At 62.0% G+C, this 21,248-nt stretch overlaps 1 protein-coding gene across 12 annotated transcripts in view; it reads right to left on the bottom strand.

The window, feature by feature from the left end:
* Positions 1-4,411: 4,411 nt before the first annotated feature.
* COL7A1 (collagen type VII alpha 1 chain) overlaps positions 4,412-21,248 on the bottom strand; it is a 31,432-nt gene continuing 14,595 nt past the window's right edge. For 4 of the 12 annotated variants that reach the window (XM_048315620.1, XM_048315621.1, XM_048315617.1 and 1 more), the window contains exons 52-120: positions 21,143-21,223; positions 20,981-21,016; positions 20,852-20,896; positions 20,682-20,753; positions 20,468-20,512; positions 20,335-20,361; positions 20,211-20,252; positions 19,508-19,588; positions 19,319-19,354; positions 19,182-19,217; positions 19,017-19,097; positions 18,802-18,837; positions 18,499-18,570; positions 18,250-18,294; positions 18,032-18,067; positions 17,840-17,875; positions 17,628-17,732; positions 17,438-17,473; positions 17,231-17,266; positions 17,023-17,070; positions 16,859-16,894; positions 16,552-16,683; positions 16,178-16,387; positions 16,049-16,084; positions 15,825-15,869; positions 15,585-15,656; positions 15,406-15,450; positions 15,194-15,256; positions 15,062-15,106; positions 14,743-14,778; positions 14,427-14,462; positions 14,198-14,242; positions 13,930-13,962; positions 13,727-13,789; positions 13,603-13,638; positions 13,416-13,496; positions 13,248-13,316; positions 13,112-13,147; positions 12,975-13,016; positions 12,773-12,817; positions 12,596-12,640; positions 12,438-12,473; positions 12,254-12,313; positions 11,989-12,114; positions 11,782-11,853; positions 11,540-11,575; positions 11,229-11,288; positions 11,018-11,062; positions 10,909-10,944; positions 10,760-10,795; positions 10,611-10,667; positions 10,306-10,377; positions 9,974-10,045; positions 9,851-9,886; positions 9,688-9,768; positions 9,545-9,598; positions 9,273-9,326; positions 9,135-9,197; positions 8,970-9,032; positions 8,566-8,682; positions 8,136-8,213; positions 8,003-8,056; positions 7,756-7,804; positions 7,564-7,677; positions 7,119-7,208; positions 6,680-6,763; positions 6,468-6,587; positions 5,603-5,782; positions 4,412-5,462 (exon numbers count right to left, since the gene is read on the bottom strand). In XM_048315620.1, the coding sequence (XP_048171577.1) occupies positions 5,413-5,462; positions 5,603-5,782; positions 6,468-6,587; positions 6,680-6,763; positions 7,119-7,208; positions 7,564-7,677; positions 7,756-7,804; positions 8,003-8,056; positions 8,136-8,213; positions 8,566-8,682; positions 8,970-9,032; positions 9,135-9,197; positions 9,273-9,326; positions 9,545-9,598; positions 9,688-9,768; positions 9,851-9,886; positions 9,974-10,045; positions 10,306-10,377; positions 10,611-10,667; positions 10,760-10,795; positions 10,909-10,944; positions 11,018-11,062; positions 11,229-11,288; positions 11,540-11,575; positions 11,782-11,853; positions 11,989-12,114; positions 12,254-12,313; positions 12,438-12,473; positions 12,596-12,640; positions 12,773-12,817; positions 12,975-13,016; positions 13,112-13,147; positions 13,248-13,316; positions 13,416-13,496; positions 13,603-13,638; positions 13,727-13,789; positions 13,930-13,962; positions 14,198-14,242; positions 14,427-14,462; positions 14,743-14,778; positions 15,062-15,106; positions 15,194-15,256; positions 15,406-15,450; positions 15,585-15,656; positions 15,825-15,869; positions 16,049-16,084; positions 16,178-16,387; positions 16,552-16,683; positions 16,859-16,894; positions 17,023-17,070; positions 17,231-17,266; positions 17,438-17,473; positions 17,628-17,732; positions 17,840-17,875; positions 18,032-18,067; positions 18,250-18,294; positions 18,499-18,570; positions 18,802-18,837; positions 19,017-19,097; positions 19,182-19,217; positions 19,319-19,354; positions 19,508-19,588; positions 20,211-20,252; positions 20,335-20,361; positions 20,468-20,512; positions 20,682-20,753; positions 20,852-20,896; positions 20,981-21,016; positions 21,143-21,223 (4,278 nt within the window). In that variant the 3' untranslated portion in view covers positions 4,412-5,412. Of the gene's footprint in view, positions 5,463-5,602; positions 5,783-6,467; positions 6,588-6,679; positions 6,764-7,118; positions 7,209-7,563; positions 7,678-7,755; positions 7,805-8,002; positions 8,057-8,135; positions 8,214-8,565; positions 8,683-8,969; positions 9,033-9,134; positions 9,198-9,272; positions 9,327-9,544; positions 9,599-9,687; positions 9,769-9,850; positions 9,887-9,973; positions 10,046-10,305; positions 10,378-10,610; positions 10,668-10,759; positions 10,796-10,908; positions 10,945-11,017; positions 11,063-11,228; positions 11,289-11,539; positions 11,576-11,781; positions 11,854-11,988; positions 12,115-12,253; positions 12,314-12,437; positions 12,474-12,595; positions 12,641-12,772; positions 12,818-12,974; positions 13,017-13,111; positions 13,148-13,247; positions 13,317-13,415; positions 13,497-13,602; positions 13,639-13,726; positions 13,790-13,929; positions 13,963-14,197; positions 14,243-14,426; positions 14,463-14,742; positions 14,779-15,061; positions 15,107-15,193; positions 15,257-15,405; positions 15,451-15,584; positions 15,657-15,824; positions 15,870-16,048; positions 16,085-16,177; positions 16,388-16,551; positions 16,684-16,858; positions 16,895-17,022; positions 17,071-17,230; positions 17,267-17,437; positions 17,474-17,627; positions 17,733-17,839; positions 17,876-18,031; positions 18,068-18,249; positions 18,295-18,498; positions 18,571-18,801; positions 18,838-19,016; positions 19,098-19,181; positions 19,218-19,318; positions 19,355-19,507; positions 19,589-20,210; positions 20,253-20,334; positions 20,362-20,467; positions 20,513-20,681; positions 20,754-20,851; positions 20,897-20,980; positions 21,017-21,142; positions 21,224-21,248 lie in introns of those variants that run through there. The other 8 variants (XM_048315625.1, XM_048315624.1, XM_048315623.1 and 5 more) reach the window with 8 other exon arrangements.

A 21,248-nucleotide genomic window follows, 5' to 3' on the forward strand; every position in this document is an offset into this window, starting at 1 on the left:
GCGGGGCTGGGGTCAGACCGGACGGCTCGGGGGACACTGGGGCTGGAGGGGACACTGGGACACTACTGGGGACACTGGGGTGGGGAGGGCACTAGGACACTACTGGAGACACTGGGGTGGGGAGGGCACTGGGCCTGGGGCAGGAGGCACTGGTACCAGGGGAAACACTGGTGATGGGGGGTGGCACTGGGATCCCTGAGCTGGGCAGGGGAAGGGCACTGGGGAGGTGAGGGGACGCTAGGGGTAGAGGACGCTGAAGTATGAGGGCACACTGGGCCTCGGGGACGACAGATGGGACACTGGGGCAGGACGTGGAAAGGAGGAGATCCTCAGCGTCCCAGGGACAAGTGGGGGTGGCAGGGGAGAACCCCCTTCTTGTGGTGGACAGTTGTCACCCAGGCTGCCTGCTCTGGAGTGTCCCACTTGGATGCACCATCTCTGGCAGGTCCTCTTGTGACCCCTGTTCCCACTGCTACTGGTACCCTGTCTGTACCCTGGACCACAAACTCCAGGCTCAGCCCCACAGCACACACCCAGTGGGTGCAGGGGTGTCTGAAGGGGCCAGCGCTGCCTGGGTGTCACCTGAGCCTCAGGTCAGGCAGAGATGGCAAAGGACCTGTTACCCACCTTACCACCTCACCCCAACCCACCATCTGCTGGCACATCCCTTCCTGAAATCTGTCCCTCCCATGGAATGTGGGGTCACCCCAGTTGCTTCTGCCCCTTTCCCAAAGCCAGTGCCCACTCCAAGCCGAAAGGGCTCACTCACCCTGCATCAAGTACTCTTCAAAGAGCATGGCTGTGTCCCCCACCAGCTCCAGTGGCCCCTTTGCAGGCGTCCCCCGGCCTCTGCCTCACTCGCACCACCCTGTACTTTGCACGGGGCGGCCACACTCTGCTCTGCACTGCTCTTATCTCCCAGCTGTGCTGAAAGCAGCAGCTCCGGTGGCACAACACCGTGTCCCTGTTGGCCCAGAGCTGCTGTGGGCTCCCTGGGCCAGGGGCTGGCTCCGCTGTCGGTGCAAGTTCTGACATCCCTCGTTTGGAATTTAATGACCTCCTATGCTGACCCCCGCCCAGAACATGCCCTCACAGCATCTCTGGGGAAAGGGAACATAAAATGGGAGTATAAAGGGGTGCAGAACCCATATAAAGCACAACAAGTTGTGTTTGATGCTGCATTTTATTGTGCACGCTCATGCAAAACTCCGGCTTTGAGGCTCGGCCAAGCTTTGTGGAGGATTTTGGGTACTCCGGTCACCCAGAGAGAAGCAGCACACAGGAAAAGCTGCCTGGCTGGATGCAGCCCCTTTGGAGACATCTCAGTGGTGGATGAGCAGGGAGCAAAGCCAAGCATAAAAATCCCTGTAGTGCCTGGGGCTGGGAACAGCTGTGCTCCAGCAGCACTGGCCAAGGTAAACCCAGCTATATCTTCTCCAGTGGTGCTGAGGTGATGGTTATTAAACCAAGTCCTCCCGTGGCTGCTGCTTGTGCCATGAGCTCCGAGACCGGGGGAATGAGCTGCCATGTCCACAGCCCCCTGTGGACACACCGATGCCGCTCCATGCTTCCCTCCGCCTGTGCCCCGGGCAGCCCCCTGCCCTCTCTAGCCCAGCTGTGTCCCAGCCAGGACAGTTTATCTCCTGCGTCCAAGGCGGGCCATCAGCTCAGCATTGGCAGCTGCCTTGGCCTGCAGCTCCTTCTCTCTGGCCAGGTCGAGCAGGATTTTCCGTAAGTGAGTGTGGACATCAAGGGACAGGGACACCTTCCTCCCCTTTTTCCTGGGAGCAGCTCTCTTGGTGGCTGGGCTCATTGGCCAGGGCAGTGCTTGTCTTTCTGATCCCTCTAGCAGTGGCAGGCTGGCTTTGTCTGGATGAGACCCTTCCCCAGAGCCATCGTTGCCCCTCCTCATTTTAGGGAGACCTGGCAGCATCTTGTTATCGCTGGTGGTTTCCTGCCTCATCAGCTTCCCTCCATCCACGGCTTGGGGTCCTGGCGGGAGCTGCTCATGGCTCGTTCCCTTCCAGGCTCTCGTTGGTGCCCCGAGGACCACCAGGAAGATGAGCAGCATCCTGCCTCGCAGCGTGGCTGGGAGTGCCTGTGGGGAGCACGTGGCTTGGCGCTGAGCATCACCCCCCTCACCCTGCCATGGCCCCACAGCCCCCCAGGCAGGACATGTCCCCACCAGCGTGTCACACCACAGAACCCACAGAACCACTCCCTGCACCAGCTGGTGGGGCTTCACCTTCTTTTCAGGAACCCTTCATTATTCCACCTTGATTTTAATCCTCTTGAACAGGATGGGGAGTTTTGTGGAGGCTGAAGGGGACGTGGGAAGCAAATCACCTGGGTGTCCTTGTCCTTTCATACAGCCCCATGCCAGATGCTGGCTGTGCCCTCAATTTCACCCCCTTCCTCTGTCACCCAGAGGAGGAGCCAATCCTGATCCAGAGGGTGTCTGCTTGGGCACTGTGGCTGCTCCCCAACCCATTCCTGCCCTTTGGCCAGGGAAATGTAACGTGCCTGGGGTTTCAGGGCTGGGCGGGATGTGGGGCTTTCTTCCTCCCACACCTTCCCTGGCAGATGTCATTCATCGCAGTGTTGCTGGGCTCTCTGGGGCAAAAGTCACCCACCAAGGAGGGACACGAGCCACTTGGCCTAAAATATGCAGCATATTGATCGCAATGGGGTGACAAGGGCAGGAGTCTGGCCACACGTGCTGAGTTGTGTCAAGCCTCAGCCACTTTCTCCACCCCATCCCTCACCCTGATGCAGGGAGGGCCCCAGGGATTGCAGGGTGCTGTGCTACAGGGGGGGGTCAGGGTGCTGGGATGTGGGTCAGGGTCAGAGCAGGTGCAGGGGCACTGCTGCACAAATCCTGCTGTATGGCTGCCTCTCCCCAAAATCAGTCACCCAGCAGGGTTTGTCCAGCTGGAAGCAGAGCAGTGAAACCAACCTCCTGCAACATATCTCTGGGGTGGAACCCTTTGGAAAGTACCAGAGTAGGCAGCCAGAGGCGGTTAACTTGCTGGGAAGTGGGGAATGAAAAGCATCCAACCCCCTGCAACCCATTTCCCAGCGAAAAGCCCCTAAAAAGCACTGCCGAGGGCACAGCCTCACCATTTGCAGCAGGTCCTCGTCTCCTCGATGTTCAGGCAGTGCTCCTGGGGTGCAGGGACCACAAGCTGGGGATTTGCTCTGCTCTCTGACAAGCCCTGGCTCTTATCCTGTCCCAGCTCCACCTCTGACCCGCAGAGGGGGTGACGGTGACGGAGGGGTGGAAATGCTTTTAATATATTTTGCCTAATAGCAGATGAAGTCATCCTGGGATGTGGGTTGGCGTGTGCCCCCTTGCAGCTCTACCAGCTGCATTTGGAGGGGATTGCGGGAACCTGGGACAGCTCAGATGCAATTGTTTCATGTCTGACTTGCAAGATGTTTTTTCTCTGTCTAATTAGGCCTCCCTGCTCCTTGGTAATTACTCAAGGAAGGGAGAGAACAAGCATATTGCTGCTGGCCAGTAACCATGGGCAGCTCTCTGGGCATTGTGCCTCACACGGCTCCCAAACATCTCCTGGTACCAGTTTGGCAGAGTGTCCTGACAGACTCCCTGGTCACATGGAGGACATATCTAGAGACATGTCACCTCCCTGCTGTGCCAAACCCAAGCATTGCTTTGGCTGCTGGTTTGCAGGACACCAGTGGCTTGCAGCTCACCTTAAGGCAGTCCAACTGGAACACCACTGGTTTGCAGGCACCTGCACCAGTCCAGCCTGGCCCAGCCCCTCTGCCAGCTGCCCAAGGTGGGTAGCAGCCTGTAGGCCATGCTGTGGGGTGAGCCCCATATACAAGGGTTTTGACCAAAAGTTCCCCCCTTAGGGACTGTGGGAGCATCCCAAGGCTCTCAGGCTGGGTGAGCACCTGCATGAGATGAATTGTGGGCACTCAGGCCCGTGGGCTGGCCAAGGCCAGGAGTCAGGGTGCCCAGGGTTCAGACCGCTGGGGGTCTGCCCACCCCTGTGGCCACAGGGTGACCTATCCTATGCCACCCTCCCCAGGATGGCAGGGAACGGAAATAATGCCAGCTCTGTTCCTTCTCCCAGGGACAGCCAGGAACTCACACCCAGTAGCCAAAATTAGCTGGCAGCACTGATTCACACATTACATCATGCAGCACCACAGACCCACGTGCTGACACGTCAGGGCCTGGACAGGGGCTCATGGCCTGGCTTGTGTCAGCTGGGCACGTGCTGGGCATGGGGATGGGGCACTGGATTCCCTGGAAGGGGTGAGGAACAGTGGGCAGCTGGAAAGGGCAGCCCAGCTGGGGTGAGCAGGAGGCATGCCTGACTCAAGAGCTGTCCCCAAACTCCACAGGCAACTCCAGCAACGTGCCAAGAAGTGTGACATGTCCCTGTGAGCACAGCTTTAATACACATCCCCCCCGCAGTGGTACACATATACATTCGCTGTATACAGATATACACAGAGAGCAGCGTACGTGTGGGGGCCACAAAACCCACCCGGCAGCCCCTGGGGCTCTGGGGCAGTGAGGGGCATCTCCCTACTCAGCCCTGGGGCTGGGGGGGAACCAGGGGCTGTGACCCCGGCAGCCAACATCACTTTCACAAAGCCTTTGAGAGTAAGCGTGGGCGAGCAGGAACCTCTTCTAACATAGCACCATCCTCAGGGTTTCCCTGACAGGCCTGGGGGTGCAGGTGAGACTCCCCCAGATTAAAGACAGATGGGCTGCTGGCAGGCATGTGAGCTGGAGGATAGCACATGGAAAGAACCTCCAGTCTCCCCACAGGTCATTGCCAAACCATCGCAGCCACAAAAGGGGAACTGGGCCCCAGTTGAGGTTAAGGTGAAATTTATTCAGATGGAGTTGATTGCAGGATGGGGGTGAGTGGTGCTGTGCAGGGAGGCACTGCCCGGCACAAGGATGTGGGCAGCTCTCCTGGCAGAGAGAGGGGAGCAGAGAGGGAGTTTGGGCGTTTGTGGGGGGCAGGAAAGAGTACAAGGGTATTATGTGAGGGGAGGGAGCCCAGCTATGCCAAGTCCCATCTCTGCTTCCAGAGAGAGGGAACAGGGCTAAGAATTGTGCTGTTGGCAACAAATAATTTAAAAATCAAACTGAGAACAGCCCAGGAAACCTCCATATGGGAAAGGGGGTTCAAAGCCTTGGTGGGAGGCAGTTTCCCATTTGATATAAATTTCACCTTAATGACAATAAACTGATATGAAATGAAAAACCCATGAGCAGCATAAAGACAGGTTAGAAATAGCACCAGGTTCCTGCTGGGGCTGGTGGGTGCGTGGCCCCCGCCACCACGGGCAGCCCAGCCCCGGCCGGGGCGGCAGCTGGGCCCCACTTCCAGGCAGCCCTGCCTGCCGAGACACTGCCTGCACCTACACCTTTGGCTGCCCTCCCACCTTGCTGCCGGCACTGCCACGGGAATCTGTGGAGAGAAGCAAGGCGCCGTCAGAGCTGAGGTGGGGAACCAGCGCTGTCCCCCCAGCTCTGCATTGCTGAGCCCACGGCACGGGGTGGGGATGCTGCTGGACTTGCCGGTGCCAAGCCGTGCCCAGTTCTGCCTACCTGCCCCTGGGCGCTGCCCGCAGTGCAGCTCACACTCCTCCTTGCTGCCGAAGCGGTTGAGGTTGCCCCGGCAGCCGCTGTACACGAAGGGCCGGCACTCGGTGACACTTTGGTTGTAGTACCACCGCAGGGTGTAGCGCTGGCAGTCCCCCTCGTCCAGCGGCAGCCTGCAGGGCTCAGCTGCGGGAAAACGCTGCTGGTGAGGGCAGGCAGGGGCTGGCAGCACACTGGCGGCTGCCAGACCCACTTGGCAGAGGAGGGGAAACCCCAGAAGGGGAAGGCGGGGGATGGCTCCCAGCTGAGCATGGGAAGGGTTTGGCTGGAGCCATCTCTGTGCTCTGCCCAGCCGCTGGAATTGAGGGCAGGAGACACCACTCTGGGCAAGCTGTCTCCCAGAACAGCTCCCAGCAAGGAGCTAGAAGGGGGGGTGGCGTGGGGACATGATGGCCACAGCACCCTGTGGAAGGGTTGTGGAGGGACTCTCCAAAGGCTGCTGCCACTGGGACTTCCCTGATCTCCTGGGGCCTTTGGGATCCCTCCTGTGGCTCATGATCAGAGCACAGGAAATCTGCCAGGGCAGCAGGTCCCACCAGCCCAGCACACCACCCATCACTGCTGGTGATGGCTTCAGTGAGGGGGATAGAGCACAAGGTCTGCATGGTGTGGACAGCACAGTGATAGAGAAGGTGCAACCCACCCAGGTACCAGCAAGAGGGCTGCAAATCCCCAGTTCTCCCAGTCAGATGGCACAGGGACCCACTGCCCAGCTGGATGCAAAGACACCACCCCAGCAAAACCTGGGGCAGCTCCATGGTTTCCTCCAGTGGCTTCACCTTCAGTGCCAGGTGAGTGCAGGGAAGCTCACCATCCAGTGTGGGCTGCTCCAAGCTGTCCACCTCCAGGACCTCATCATAGTCCTCCTCCTCTCCATCCATGCTGTCGTACTCAAGGTCATCATTGTCAAGCATGATCTGCCTGTCCTGCCCTGGGAGACAGCACCATGCATGAGCAGCACACACCACACACACGGAGCACAGAAAAAGGGGGACAAGGACTAAAAGCACAGGGATGACACACCCTCCTCCTCCTCAGTGTGTGACAGCTTGAGCACAGGGACTGTGTGAGCGCTGCCAGCAGGGAACGGCTGGGTGGAGAAGGACCCTGTGAAGGGGACACAGGCATCAGGGAAGAGGCAAGGGAGTCTGGGGTGCTTTCCCCTTATTTCCCAAAGGAAAACCACCCCTTTCAGGTGTGGAGCAGTCCAGCACTGCCCCAACCCTGTTGGAGCCTGACAGGGTACACGGACAGGGATGATGGACCTGGAAATACCCGCTCCTCTCTCTGTACCACAAACCAGGGCTGCCATGGGGGCTTCTAGAGGAGGGACAGGCAGGGGAGGCCCAGAGAGACGGCACCCACTTAGAGCCCATCAGGATAGGGACAGGGGAGGGCACAGGGAGGCACACATGCCCATGGGGCCAGATCTTTCTTACAGGCCCTCCAGACTCTCCATCACCTGTTTGGTCATGCTCTCTCTCCTGGCGGACAATTCTTCCTCCTCCCTGGGCAGAGTGGAAGCTGCTCCTGGGCTGAGCCCCCCAGCCTCCTTGGAGAGAAAGCACCCACCTCATCCCAGCCCACCCCTTGCCTCCAATCCCACTCCTCCAGCCTACCCTCCCCTCCAGCACTGCTGACCCCTGCAAGACCCCTGCCCCAGTTCTGATACCCAAGCATAGATGGGGTGCAGTTCCTGTGACCTCTTCAGTTGGGCAGACCCTGGCAGCACCCAGACCCCACTGGCACCATCCCAAGCCAGCTGCCCCTGGGGATCCCTGTTGCACCATCACTTTTGCCACACACCATCCCTTCTCCCTGTGCAGGGTCCTACGCTGACGCTGACCCTGACTGAAGGGTCATGGAGAGTGCCAGCCACCTCCAGCTCCCCAAAACCAGTGGCACACCTGGGTGCCGGGGCCCCTTCAGTGCCACACGTGTGGGGCAGGGGGGTAGGAAGGAAGAGCCGCAACCTGAGTGCTCACGTGAATCCTGGTGCCGTGGGAAGTGGCCACCGCAGGCTGTGGGAGAGACAGGGTGGGGGTCAGGGGCAGCAGGTGCAGACCCCCAGCCCCAGGGCAGCAGCGGGAGATGCTCACCACAGTGCTGGCTCATCTCCTGCCTGACGAAGGCACGGATCTCCTCCTCCTGCCAGGCACACAAAGGGGCAAAGGTCGCACAGAGTAACGGGGGATGGTGCAATTAAAGAGGAGAAAACCTTTCCCAAGGTCCAGAAGAGCCCAGAGGTGAGGGCAGCCCCTCCATCAGTGGCAGTGGGATGGATCCAGCATCCCTTCCCACCCCACTGACCTGAGTGCCACAAGCCTATGGGTCCTGGCTCCTTACCGTCATGCCTGGCTCCCCCTTCTCCCCACGGAGCCCGTGGCTGCCGGGACTGCCCTGGAGACAGCAGAAAGGAGGTGGGAAGCTGGCCCTGGCTGGAGCTCGTGCAGGCAGGGGCAGGCACCCCTGCACTCACCTGCTCTCCTCTCTCGCCGGGGATGCCGGGCACACCACGTGCACCCGGCACTGACTGTCCAGGGGGGCCTCTCTCCCCCTGCAAAGGACATGTGCTCAGGATCTGGCTGGTGGGTGCTGGAGCCTCTCTGCTCTCCCCAGAACCAGGGATGTGCTGCTTTTCCCACCCCTGCACCCCAGGGGTGCCATTGCAGGTGGGAATGGGGACAGGTCCAGCTCAACTCAAGGACAGGCAGGGTCCCAGACCCCTCAGACTCCCATCCCCTGGGCAGAGGGACACAAGGGAGGAACCCAAAGCCAGCAAGCTGGCAGGGCAGGACAGAGCTGGGACATGACTCCAGATGCTACCCACCCCTCACCCACTAAGGGGACTGGGTCCTCCCATCCTCACAGCCCCAGAGGGGGACCAGTCACCTGTGGTGAGGACTCACCTTCTGGCCCTGCATGCCCTCGGGACCTCGTGGGCCAACGCTGCCTGGGGGCCCGGGGGGGCCAGGAGCACCGTCACTGCCCCGGGGACCAGGGCCACCAATAACACCCGGGGCTCCCTGGAGGAGAGGCAGAAGGTGAGGCCAGGGGTGTCAGAGTCCCCAGCTCCAGAGCAGATGCCATGGACATCCTCTGACCCCACAGCTGGGCATCCCCAAAGAACTAGCACTGGTGCCTTCTTGTGAAGTGCAGGGAGTTGTTGTCATTCATTGTTTAGTGACATAATTTAGAGCAGCGCCAAATGACTCCTCTGGGAGCATCAGGCTCTGATATGCTTCCAACCAAGGCTGTATCCTGGTACAAGCAATGTGGTGCAATGCATCCCATCCCTTTCCAGCCTGCTCACCCGGTCTCCTTTCTCCCCCTGGTCTCCTTTGGCTCCCTGCTGCCCGTCAAATCCCCGGTCACCCTGCAAAGAGGAAGGGACAGGCAGCAGGGGACAGACAGTGGGGGGCAGGCAGCGAGGGAATGAAGTGCCAGCACAGCTTTTCCCAGCACTGCTCTAACCTACCTTGGGTCCCATGAGCCCTTCCTTCCCAGGAATGCCTGGTGGTCCTGATAGACCCAGCTCTCCCTGGGGGACAGAGCAGATGTCCATCAGCCACCAGCCATGGTTCCTGTCCCACCCCAGTGTCAGTGCAGTGCTTACCGGCTCGCCTTTCCGCCCTGACAGTCCTGAGCGCCCCGGGATCCCTGGCTCTCCCTACAGCAGGCAGGAGAGAGGCAGGGCAGTCAGTCCTTCACCCCTCAATGCTCACCCCAGAGCCCAAGGCAGAAGAGGGGACCCCATGACCCTGTCGCAGGGTCAAGGTCTGGCCTCAGCCATCTCCCTGCTCCCGCTGGCTGACGGAGGGGATCCAAAGGGCCACAGCCTCCAGGCAACATCCAGGCTCCTGCAGCACCCTACAGGCACCCACTCACCTTCTCACCCTTGTCCCCATTGAGGCCACAGGCACCTTTCATGCCCCGGTCACCCTGCAAGCATGAGGAGGGAAGTCAGAGTCATGCCAAGCCAGCACTTGTCCTGGCCAGGAGAGCACTGGCAGCCAGAGAGGCCAACCCACCTTGAGGCCACGCATGCCCAGGGGTCCCATGTCCCCCTTCTCTCCCCGGGCCCCAGGGATCCCATTGCGGCCAGGCTGACCCTGTGGGAGAGCACACAGCATGACGAGGGTCTGCTCCTGCCCTGCAGTGACGTGGCAGAGGCACCAAGACACAACTTCTCACCGGCTCGCCAGGCTCTCCCGGCACTCCAACCTCTCCCTGGGGAAGGCAAAGGCATCAGTCAGGGCAGGCAAGGGGGATGGTGCCACCAGCATCCCCCAGCAGTGGGGCTGCCCAGCTCCGTACCTTCTGCCCGCTAGGGCCACGTGCCCCAGGGAAGCCCATGGAGCCCTTCTCTCCTTGTTCACCCCTCATCCCCTGCAAGCAGAAACTCAGATCAGCACAGGGCAGGAGGGAGAGCTCCAGCCACTGCATGGCCACTGCACAGCCATGGTCATCTCCGTGGCCAGGTCTGGCAGCTCCCCTTGCACCATGTCCCTGGTGCCTACTAGCACCAGCACATAGGGCACAGGGATGCCATCATGCCCTGCTTCCTCTGTCCATCACGCTGTCAACAGCCCTCCATGATCCCTAACCCAGCAGATCCCAGCCTGGCACAAGTTCCCCCAGCCCTGTACCTTCTCTCCGAGCATGCCTTGCTCCCCCTTGTCCCCCTTGTCCCCTTCTGTGCCCTTCAGGCCACGCTCTCCCTGCAAAGGAGGAAACACAGGGAGGGGCCAGGGAATGAGGAGAAGCTCAGACACACATCAGGGTGGGGAGGACAGACCTCGCTGGGGGCAAGAACATGGGGGTCTGTAGGGTGGCTGAAGGAGAGGGGACAATATGTTTTGCAAGGGAGGGTCCCTGAGCAGGAAGAAGCTCCCCCAGCTCCTCCCAGAGGGACAGGGAGGATGGGGAGAGGGAGGACAGGGACAGCTCTTACCGGTTCCCCCTTGCTGCCCCGTGCTCCAGGCGGCCCCTCCACCACCACAGTATCGCCCTGTACACCCAAAGCAGAGAGAGAGGTGGGGGTGAGCAGGGGGGCCAGGGCTGCTGCCTGCCTTCCCACTGCCCCCCACCCCAAGGACTCACCTTGTCTCCTTTGGGTCCTGGGGCCCCAAGGTCCCCCTGTGAGGAAGGTGAGATGCTGCAAGGATGCACTGCAGGGAGCGGGCAGCACCTCCCAGTACCTGGAGGTGCATCATTCTCCCCCCAGCTCCTCGGCCCACAGAGTCCCTTACCTTGTCCCCACGCTCCCCCCGGTTCCCAGGCAAGCCCTGTGGAGGAGAAGAGAGGAGTGGTCAGGAAAGGGCCTGGATCAGGGTGCAGCTGGGGAAGGGGGGTACTTACGGCTGGCCCACGATCCCCTTCTGGCCCTGGGCGCCCATCTTCACCCTGCAAGAAGGAAGGGATGTGAGAAAGGGGTTTAGGTTGGGGGCTCCCCAGCATCACCCCATCCCAGGGACAGCTGCAGCTCTGGCGCAGAGTCCTGTCAGGGCTGGTACCATGAGCCTTCCTGTCCCTGGCTGTGGGGACCTGGGGGGACTGTGGCAGTACCTACCCGTGGTCCCGGGTCACCACGTTCACCTCTGGCTCCTGGCAGCCCGGCCCCCGCAGCCCCCTGCCAGGGGAACGCAAGAACTCATCCCCATCCTCACTGCCCACAGCTCCTCCCAGCCTTGCCAGGTATCCCCCATGCCAGGGAACACCCCACAGTCCCCACCACCTCTCTGGGTGCCTGGTGCACAGGAAGCTCCCATGTGCCACCGTCCAGAGCGGGCTCAGCACCCTCAGGGGGAGGTGGCTGCAGGGACACTCCTCAAGAGAAGCAGCCTCCCACCTCTCATGCTATAGGGCTGCCCTTAGTCCTACCTTGTCTCCCTTCAGGCCAGGGGCCCCTTGTATGCCCTAAAAGAAAGGAGGAGGGTGAGCAAGCCGCAGGAGGAAGGCAATGCCAGACACCCTTCAGACTCCCACCGCGGTGCCGGACACTGCAGCAATGCCCCGCCCCAGGGGCCAGGGAGCTGCGGCTGGGTCCCTGTCAGCCTGTCTGACACAGCGGGGAGGCGGGGGCAGAGCCTGCACCCCCGGGAATGCTGGGGCACCATACTCACGGCCGGCCCTGGGGGCCCCACAGGTCCTGGTGGTCCAACGGTGCCATCCCTGCCTGGAAAGCCGATCAAACCCTGGCAGAGAAAAAGCAGGGAGTGGGCAGAGGCTGTGGCTGGGAGGCAGTGGGGCTTGCAGGGGCCTCACGGACACTGCACAAGGGTCCGGGGTCACCAGGACCAATGATGCCACGTTCTGGTTGTAGTCTTTACCCTCTCTCCTGGGGAACCCGGAGGGCCAGGCTGTCCATTTTCCCCTCTCAGGCCTGGCTGTCCTGGCGTCCCAGCAATGCCTGCTAAGCCTGGGGGTCCTGGTAATCCTGGCAAGCCAGTGTCACCCTGAAGCAGGGAAGTAAAAGATAAAGCCCACAAAAGCAGCTCCTCAGGAGTGTGGTTTTCACTCAGCCAGCCAAGCTAGAGCATCACTGGGGCATTAGGGACGTGATCAGAGCCAGGGTGACACGAGGACAGAGGTTACCTTCAAACCTGGAGGCCCATCCTGTCCTGGCGGTCCCCGTGCACCGACACCCGGTGATCCCTGTGAGGTGGCAGTGAGTGTGTGGCACATCACCTGGCTGGTGGGCATGGGGGTGCCAGGGCCACCAGGCCAGCCACAGCATCCCCCAGGGTGGGGGATCCCCCGGGGGGCAGGGGACACGTACCTTCTCCCCTTTGGCTCCAGAGGATCCCTTGGCTCCCTGTGAAGACAGCAAGCCCCCAGAAGACCTGGGCAGTAGGTGGCAAGGGCACAGATCCCAGCCTCTGCCAGCATCCACTGTCCCCAGTATACACCCACCACCCCCATATGTCTCCTACTCACATCTTCCCCAGGATCTCCTGGCTCCCCAAACCTTCCTGGCTCCCCCTGGCAGGGGAAAACAAGGAAAAAGCAGATGTGTGGGATTATGAGCTGGGGGAGCAGCTGCAGCTGGATCCCCACACTGTGGCCAAGCAGCCAGGGTGTCAGGGACCCCACAACCCACAGGGCAGCGCTCACCTTCTCGCCCTTGGGGCCTGGCAAGCCTCGGTCACCCTTGGAGCCCTGTTGGGGACAGCAGTGTTAGGGGAGGGGGCAGCCACAGGGCTGGCTTGCTCCCCAGAAGGCAAGGGTGGTGGGAGGGGATGAGGTTAATGGTAGGGAAAGGTTAATGAGGGGAGATGGGGGTAATGGGGGTGTCAGGGTTTATGGGGTGACTCACGGGCTCTCCCAGCAGCACACCCTCCAGCAGCGCCGGCTCGCCCTGCAGGGACACGTGGGTGCTCAGATGTGCCTACAGAGGATGCCAGTGCCCAGCAGATCCCTGCCCATCCCAGCCCTCACACCCTGGCTCCTCACCTTCTCTCCCTTGGCTCCGGGGGGACCAGCGATGGCCTGGGGCACAGATGAGAGAGTGGGCAGGTGAGTAGGGCTGCACAGGGATGCTCCCCCTCATCCTGGCCAGGAACACTGGACAAGGCAGCTCTGCACTCACCTGCCCTGGGGCTCCAGCATCCCCTGGCTCTCCCTTGGGACCAGCAGGCCCCGAAGGTCCCGGTAAGCCCTGGGACAAGCGGCACAGCCCTCAGCCTTAGCTGCAGACAACCCAGGCTGAGCTGCGTGGGGGTTCCCCTGGGATGGGGCAGGGTGAGCATCAACATACCATCTTCCCAGGCATTCCTGCCTCACCGTCCTTCCCTGGCACACCATCCCTGCCTGGCACACCTGGCTTCCCACTCTCCCCCTGCAGGCCGTAAGAGTGGGGCTGGGGCGTGGGGGTCCTACAGCCCCCCAGGCAGCCCCAAGCAGCCACACCGATGGCAGCCAGATGTGAGGGGCAGCACACTCACCACTTGTCCTGGCAGCCCAGGGACACCCGGTGGGCCCTGCAATGGAGACATGAGCAGGAATCAAGCAGTATCCCAGGCACCAGGAACAGCCAAGGGGTGGGTTTGGGGTGTTGCAAATACTTACCCCTGGACCGGGGGGGCCAAGGGGTCCTGGCAGGCCCATGTTGCCCTGGGGGCCAGGCAAGCCCTGCAATGGAAACAGCCACATCAGAGAGGGGATGGCACAGCCAGGACCTTGGCTGCCCCTGTGGGAAGGTGTATTGGGGTGTGACTGGCTGATTTTGGGGGGGTCAGGTGGGTGCTGGCAGGGAAGGTATGAGTACTCACACGGATGCCAGAGCCAGGGTCCCCCCGATCACCCTGTGAAGAACATGCTGCATCAGCCCCACAACCCCAACCCACCAGCTACTGTGGTCACAGCCATATCTGCATACCTGGATCCAGGAGAGGGCCCAGCCCAAATATCCCTCCCTCCAGCCCAAAACTTCCCAAAATGTGGCCCTCCCTCCAGTCCCCAAATCTGGCAAGGCACCATTTTCCCTCTGCCAGGCTGGACATGGCAATGCTGATGCAGATGCCAATGCCTCTGCCTTACCTTGGCACCAGCTGGGCCCGGGGTCCCTGGTGGGCCAGTGCTGCCCTGCAGGGGACAAGGGGACATTACTGGGGTGGTGCTTGCTGGTGGCACAGGACAGGGAGGGGGCAGCAGGGCCACTCAGTCCCAGCACTGCCACCCCAGCTTCACTCCCTGGGGGAATGCCCACCCTGGCTGACATTGCCCTGGCACAATAGTCCCCTGCACCTGGTGCAAGGTGGCTCCTTACCGGAGGTCCTGGGGGTCCTGGGTCTCCCTGATTGCCCTGAAGGGAGGAAGAAATGGGATCACTGCAGAAATGAGTTTTCCCCAGTGGGAGCATGGGGTGTCCCCAGGGAGAGCAGACCCTGACAGTGCCAGCGGCTCTTGTAAGCACCAAGTAAGACAAGCCTGACAGGTCCTGCTAAGTTGTGGGGGGCCAAAGACCCAGTCCAGCAACAGGGTGACCCCCATGGATTCAAACACCAAGCACTCACGGCCACGAGCCCCCAGCTGTGTGCTGAGGTGGTGGGGCACAGGGACAGGGGGGACACACAGACACCTACCGGGCGTCCCAGCACGCCAGGGAAGCCTGGCAAGCCCTGCAAAGAACCACATCAGGGTCAGTGGACAAGCAGAAACCCACCACATCCACACAGCCCTGCCTGCCCCCCAGGGATGCTCCCCATTCCCAGTGTGTGGTAATCAGCCAGGAGAGGCCCCCTAAAGCTCTGCAGGCCCTGCATGGGGTGAGGGAGGTGAGAGGGGGCAGGGAAGGAGGTGAATGAGGCACAAAAGCTCCTGCTGGTGCTGGTGATGGCTCGTGTGACACCACAGGACCTCCCCCAATCCCAGCCTGCATCCCCCCACCATGTCCCCACTCACCGGCTTCCCCTCAGGGCCTGCCAGCCCTCTCTCACCCGGGAGACCCTGGAGCAAAAGACGGAGACGGGGAAGGGGTCAGTGCCAGGCAGGGGCCGGGGTCAGTGCCAGGCAGGGGAACAGTGCAGTACCCACCGGGGCGCCGTCCCTGCCCTTCTCGCCAGGCTCCCCTCGGTCACCCCGCGAGCCACCTTCACCCTGCAGTGGGGACAGGCACAGGGTCACAGGACAGAGGGATCTTCCCATGACCTCCCAGGGCCTGCTGACACCCAAAGAGGGGTGTGCCCAGCAGTGCCCCCACGCAGGGCTTTGCTCCCTTTTGACATTGGAGACTTATAACCTCAGACCTTATCTCCTTTGGGTCCCCGCTCGCCCTCGGCTCCTGGCTCACCCTGTGTTGGGAAGAAGACAGATGCCATCAGCCCTTGCTGCCCCTCTGTACCATCACCATCCTCAGTCCCAGCTCATGATGTTGCCCCAGCTCGGCTGCCTTGGCTGCCCTTCTCCTTTCAGACCAGCCACACACCTTCACTCCCTTGGGTCCGATGGGGCCGCGTTCGCCTGGGAGGCCCATCAGGCTGCCCTCCACCACGTCTACCTGTGGGCAGGGCGCAGTCAGGGCCAGCACCCAGGGGACCTCAGGAAGGTCCCCTCAGGGGCAAAGCCCTCCCCAAGCCCCTGTGCCAAGGGACTGGATGTGGCCATCCATCACCAGAGAGGCAGGCTAGCACCTTGATGATGGTCCCCAGCAGCAGCCATCACCTACCTTGGGCCCTGGGGGCCCTGGGGGTCCAGGCAAGCCATCCCTTCCCTGGGAAGGGTAGAGAAATAGGTTGAGTGTCAAAGGGCGTGGGAGAGCAGAGCCACCCTGGTATGGGCACTCCTGGCCTCTGCAGGGCATGCGCCTGCCCCACGGAGAGCCCTGCATCCCCTCAAGAGGGGCACAACACAAGAGGGGATGGAGGGCACCATGTCCCCATCCCAGCTCACCTGCTCACCTCGGTCGCCCTTCTCGCCCCGGTCGCCCTGTGAAAACACCACGGTGGCTGTCACAGGGCTGTCCCCAAGCCTCTAGACCAGGTCCCCCAGACTTCACCTCGCTCCTCCACACACACTCACCTTCTCACCAGACCGCCCAGACTCCCCCAGCTCCCCGGCCCGGCCTGGCACTCCGGGAATGCCTGGCTTGCCAGGCTCCCCTGGCTGCCCGGGCGGGCCCTCGGGACCCCGCTCACCCACGGCCCGGCCCATGGGGCCCTGCGGGCCGGGGGTACCAGGGTCCCCCTTGTCACCTTTGGGTCCTCGCTCGCCAGGGAAGCCTAAGGAGCCCTGCAAAACATAAGCTGCACTGCCAGAGCCAGCCCTGAGGCGGGGCTGTGAGCCTCCCCCAAACACCCCAGGGCTGAGCTGGCTGCATGACCCCCGCCAGCCAGCCCAGAAAGCGGGAGTGGGGCAGAGTGTTTGGGCTTGGCATCGAGCCTGGCTCTGCTCACCTCTCGGCCTGGGGGCCCCCTTTCTCCTGGATCCCCCCGACTGCCCTTCTGGCCCCGCAGCCGCTCAGACACTGGCAGAAACGAGTCTGAGCTCCCATCATAGGCACCCGTGAGCTCCTTCAGGGATGAAACCTGGGAGGGAGGAGAGAGCCACTGGTCAGGGCATAAGTGGAACCCAGCTGTGGCAGCACCCCACAGTCCTGCTAACCCGCCCTAAATTGCTTGGATCTCCCACCACTGCCCATGCCCTCTTCCTGCTGCCATGTGGCAGGAAAAAGCTCCAGCCTGACAGTCAGGAAATACATACCTTGATGCCAAGCGCTTCCAGGCTACGTTCAATGTTCTGCAATAGAAAGACATGAAATACAAAGCAGGTGCTCGTCTGTTCCCACCCTGGGGACTGTGGACAGTTCTCCATCCCCCAGGGCTGATGCTGCTGTCCCAGCACAGTAGGCCAGGGTAGGGACTCACCACTGTAGTCCCAGGGTCTCCACGTGCTCCAGGGTTGCCAGGTCGCCCCTAGGTTTACAGGAAAAGAGGGAATGAGAAGATGTACAGAGGTGCAGCCAGAGGGGTGAGCAGTGAGGTTTCAGAGTTAACCCTTTGGTGCTGCCTGGGCAGGGGCTGTAGTTGTGATTAGGGTGCTCGCAGCTTGCCAGGCTCAGTGCTGGGTACTCACCGGCTCCCCTCGCAGTCCAGGCTCCCCTGGGTCCCCCTGAAACACAGCAAAGGGGTCAAGGGGAGCAGTCAGGCTTCCCAGAACCAACTGCAGCACCAGGGTCCAGCCCCGTCATCATGGAGGTGGGGACTCCTGCCAGGGATTTATTCCCTCTAGCATGTGGTCCCCCCCAGACCTTGGGGGGCTGGGGGGCAGGAGCACACTTACCTTTGGTCCGGCTATCCCACGGAGGCCTGGGGAGCCCTGGAAGACATGGAGGTGACACAGTAGCACCCAGCAGCCATGGACACAGGGCAGTGCCCTGAGGGAGCCATGGATGCGGGTCCTGCCTGCCTCAGAGCAGTCCGGATGCCAGGGTCTGGTGCTGAGTGGCACCGTGGGGTTGAGAACTACACACCTGCCCTGGGGGCCCGACCAGCCCTGGGACACCGGGAAGGCCAGGGGGGCCGAGGGGGCCTGGCACTCCTCTGTCCCCCTGCTCGCCCTTGGCACCGCTGCGGCCCTGCCGAGAGAGCAGTATCACCCCCAGAACCTGGACCCAGGCTTGTCCCTGATGGGGGCAAGTACCAGCACCCCCCATCACCACACTGCTCTTTGGGGAGTACTCACCTCTCTGCCAGGGACTCCTGTATCCCCTTTGTCTCCCTAACCAGGAGAGAAAGGAGTTTGAGGGATGCTGCCCCATCCCATGGCCCAAAATGGTGCTCCTGGTCCGAGCAGGGAGCAGCCACCAGGCTTGTGGGGATCACATAGGGACCATGCAGGAACCACACAGGAACCACCCATGGATCATCTCCTTACCTTTCTCCCATCCTCTCCTGGCGTCCCATCTTCTCCCTGGGGACAAAGGCTGCCTGTCAGCACCCCACTCAACCATCTCAGCATGGGTACAAACCAGGGGATGGCTCAGAACATGAGGATTCTTTGCCACTCCTCCCCTTGCCTTATGTTGTACTGGGATCACTATCCCTCAGCATCCTGGGAGAGCCCCAAAGTCAAGCCCTGCTTCCCCTACTCACATTCTTGCCATTCAGGCCAGGTTTGCCATCCTCACCGGGTTTGCCCTGGGAGGAAAAAAAGGCAGTGAGGCAGCCCCCCAGGTTCTCCACCAGCCAGGGACACCAGCAGCCAGGGGTGCCTGGGCCCCACTGGAGCCCCAAGGTGCAGGGAAGGGGGAGCTGGGCACAGGGCGAGCCCTGCCTGATGGATCCAGCTGGGATCCAAGAGGGCATGGGGCAGGATGTGTCCCCAGGCTGGCTGGTACTTACAGGGACGCCGGGTGGTCCCAGGGGACCCACAGGGCCAGGTGGTCCCTGCTCCCCACGCAGCCCGGGCAGCCCCTGTGGGGAAAGGAGATGGTGGGAGCACAAGGCAGCAGGGCACCCATCTGCCACAGCCAGCCCTGGGAGCAGGGAGTGTGTCTGGCAGTGGCACCCTGCTGGGGACAGGGAGGGTCGGGTCCTGTTGCACTGCCCTGGGCCAAGTAGCATGGGACAGGACATTGGTCCCTTGCAAGTCTGATGGCCCCAGCAGGAACACAACCTAAAGCTGCTCTCTCCAGAGGTACTTACATCCCGGCCAGGATCTCCCTGCTTTCCTGGGTCCCCCTGCAAACAAGGAGGAGGTGAGGACAGGGACATTCCCATCCTGCCAAAGGCCCCCCCTTGAGAGCATCCCCAGCCTGGAGCAGAGGGTGTGCAGGGGGACAGCTCCTCCCACCCCATCATCCCTCCATCCCACGTGGCACCCAGGGACAGACATTTCCCCCACCTTGGACCACACTCACCCGCAGCCCAGCAGGCCCTGGGGGCCCAGGTTTGCCTTCCAGCCCGTTGCGGCCATCCAGCCCTGGTGGGCCACGGTCCCCCTGTAAGAGAGCAGGGCAGGACAGTTGGAGTTTTGGGTGGGATGGGGGTGCTGTGAGGCAGCCCTTAGCCCCCAGTCCCCTCACCTTCTCTCCTGGCAGGCCTCGGTCCCCAGGGTCACCCTACGGGGTGAGAAGAGAAAGTGAGCATCATCTCCCATTAACAGAAGATGCACAGGGCACGGGTCCCCCGTTCAGACCCCCACAGGAAACGGGACGCTTACCCGTGTGCCAGGGGCGCCACGGGGGCCCTCCACACCCTGCAAGAGAGAGACATGCTCAGCAGTGGGGCATGGGGGGAAAGGAGGGGATCCTGGGTGCTCTGCAGGCAGTCCCTGTACACCAGGACCCCCTGCAGAACATCCCCCATTGTGCTGTCCCAGTGCCTCCCACACCAGGGACCCAGCACCTACCCTCTCTCCAGGCACTCCAGGGGAGCCAGCATCACCCCGGGCGCCCTTGGCACCATCCTCGCCAGGGTCGCCAGGGTCCCCCTGCCAGGGAAGGGCACAGCGGTCAGAGGGCACTGCGCTGTGCCAAGCCTGTGCCAGAGTGCACAGTGCTGGTGCTGTGTAGTTTAGGGGTGAGGTGATAGAAAAGGTCTCAAAAGAAGAGGCACAGGCTGAAAAAGAGGTGACTGGGCTCGATGCAGCTCCCGTTGGGGGAGTGGAGGCCAGAGTGTGGTTGCAGAAGGAAGGCACCAAGCAGCACTGCTGAGCCAGGAGCCAGCTCAGCCACAGCTGGGGACCACAATGCCACCCAGCACAGAGCACTGCCTGTGGCCAAAACTGTCCTGAGCCTAAGCTGGTTTGTAAAAGCAGAATGCCCAGAGTGTAGGGTGCTGCCGTGGGACCCCTGTGGGGCTGGGGAGCCAGGAGCACACCAATTCTTTTGGAGACCTCAGCCCTACAGGGCCTCCTCCCAGCACCAGCAGGAGTGTCAGCCCATGTGTCCCTGGATCCCATGTGCCTCTCAGTCGTGGTGCACATCAGCTGCACATGGCAGAGGCTGTTTTGGGCAGGGAGGGCTTGATGGACAATGATCCCAGTGCCCAGGCAGAGCCCAGAGGACAGCAGAGGGTAGCCCACCACAGCATGCCAGGGACTCACTCATTACCTTCTCCCCCTTTTCCCCAGCTCCTCCGAGCCCAACATCGACCTGTGGGGCAGAGAGGAGCTGTTGGAACACATGGGGCTGGACACCAGCCCATGGGCAGGGAGAAGAGGGAGACAGAACGTACAGTTCTTCCTGGGGGTCCAGGAGGCCCCTGAAAGAAGGGCAAGGAAAGCAGGTTAAGGGGAGCTGGTGCAGCCCAGGGGAGGGCACAGCTGGCTCCGGGGTTGGGGGGCCACACGTGGCCCAGTGTCACTCACCGGGTCCCCACGGTCACCCTTGCTCCCTGGTGCTCCAGGGCTGCCCTGCAGGAAAGAGGGGTGGAGTCAGAGGGGGAGGGAATGGGGGACCCACGGGGTGTGGGTCCTGTGGGGTGGGGCGTACCCCTGGGGTAAGGGTGGGTGCAGGGCAATGGAGTGTGAGGGGTGGTGGGTGTCCATGGAGCAGTGGGTACATACAAGGGGGGGTACTCACATTCCTGCCTTCAGGTCCTGGGTCCCCCAAGTCACCCTTCTCCCCAGGGGGGCCACGGTAGCCAGGCAGGCCCTGGGTGGAGGGCAAAGGGAAGATGAGCATTAGCAGGAGCCACCCGGAGGCCATGGGTCTCTCTCCTGCCCCAGGGTGCCCGGCAGCCCTGCACTTACCCGGGGACCCCTGTCTCCAGGCTTGCCAGGCAGACCCGCTTCACCCTGTGGGGAAAAAGGGGGCGAGTGGGGGCAGTGGGAAGAGGGGCAGTGGGAAGAGGGGCAGTGGTCCTGGGGACCCTCACTTACCGGGGTGCCTTCGTCACCTTTCTCTCCTCGCTCTCCCTGTGGCACAAGTCAGTGGGCACCAGCCAGGGGAGAAAAGCACAAGTCACCAGCATCCCCCTGCTCCTTGCCAGCCCCACCTCTCCTCGGGGCCACAGTGCCCCATGGCCCCTTGTCCCACACTACCTCCTTGCCTCGCATCCCGATCTGCCCTGGGGCGCCTGCTCGGCCTGGCTCCCCCTTCTCCCCTGGCTCTCCTGGGTCACCCTGGGCAAAGGAAGGGGCAACAGTC

This window comes from Corvus hawaiiensis, chromosome 11 (genome assembly GCF_020740725.1).
Source record: "Corvus hawaiiensis isolate bCorHaw1 chromosome 11, bCorHaw1.pri.cur, whole genome shotgun sequence".
Taxonomy (NCBI): Eukaryota; Metazoa; Chordata; class Aves; order Passeriformes; family Corvidae; genus Corvus; species Corvus hawaiiensis.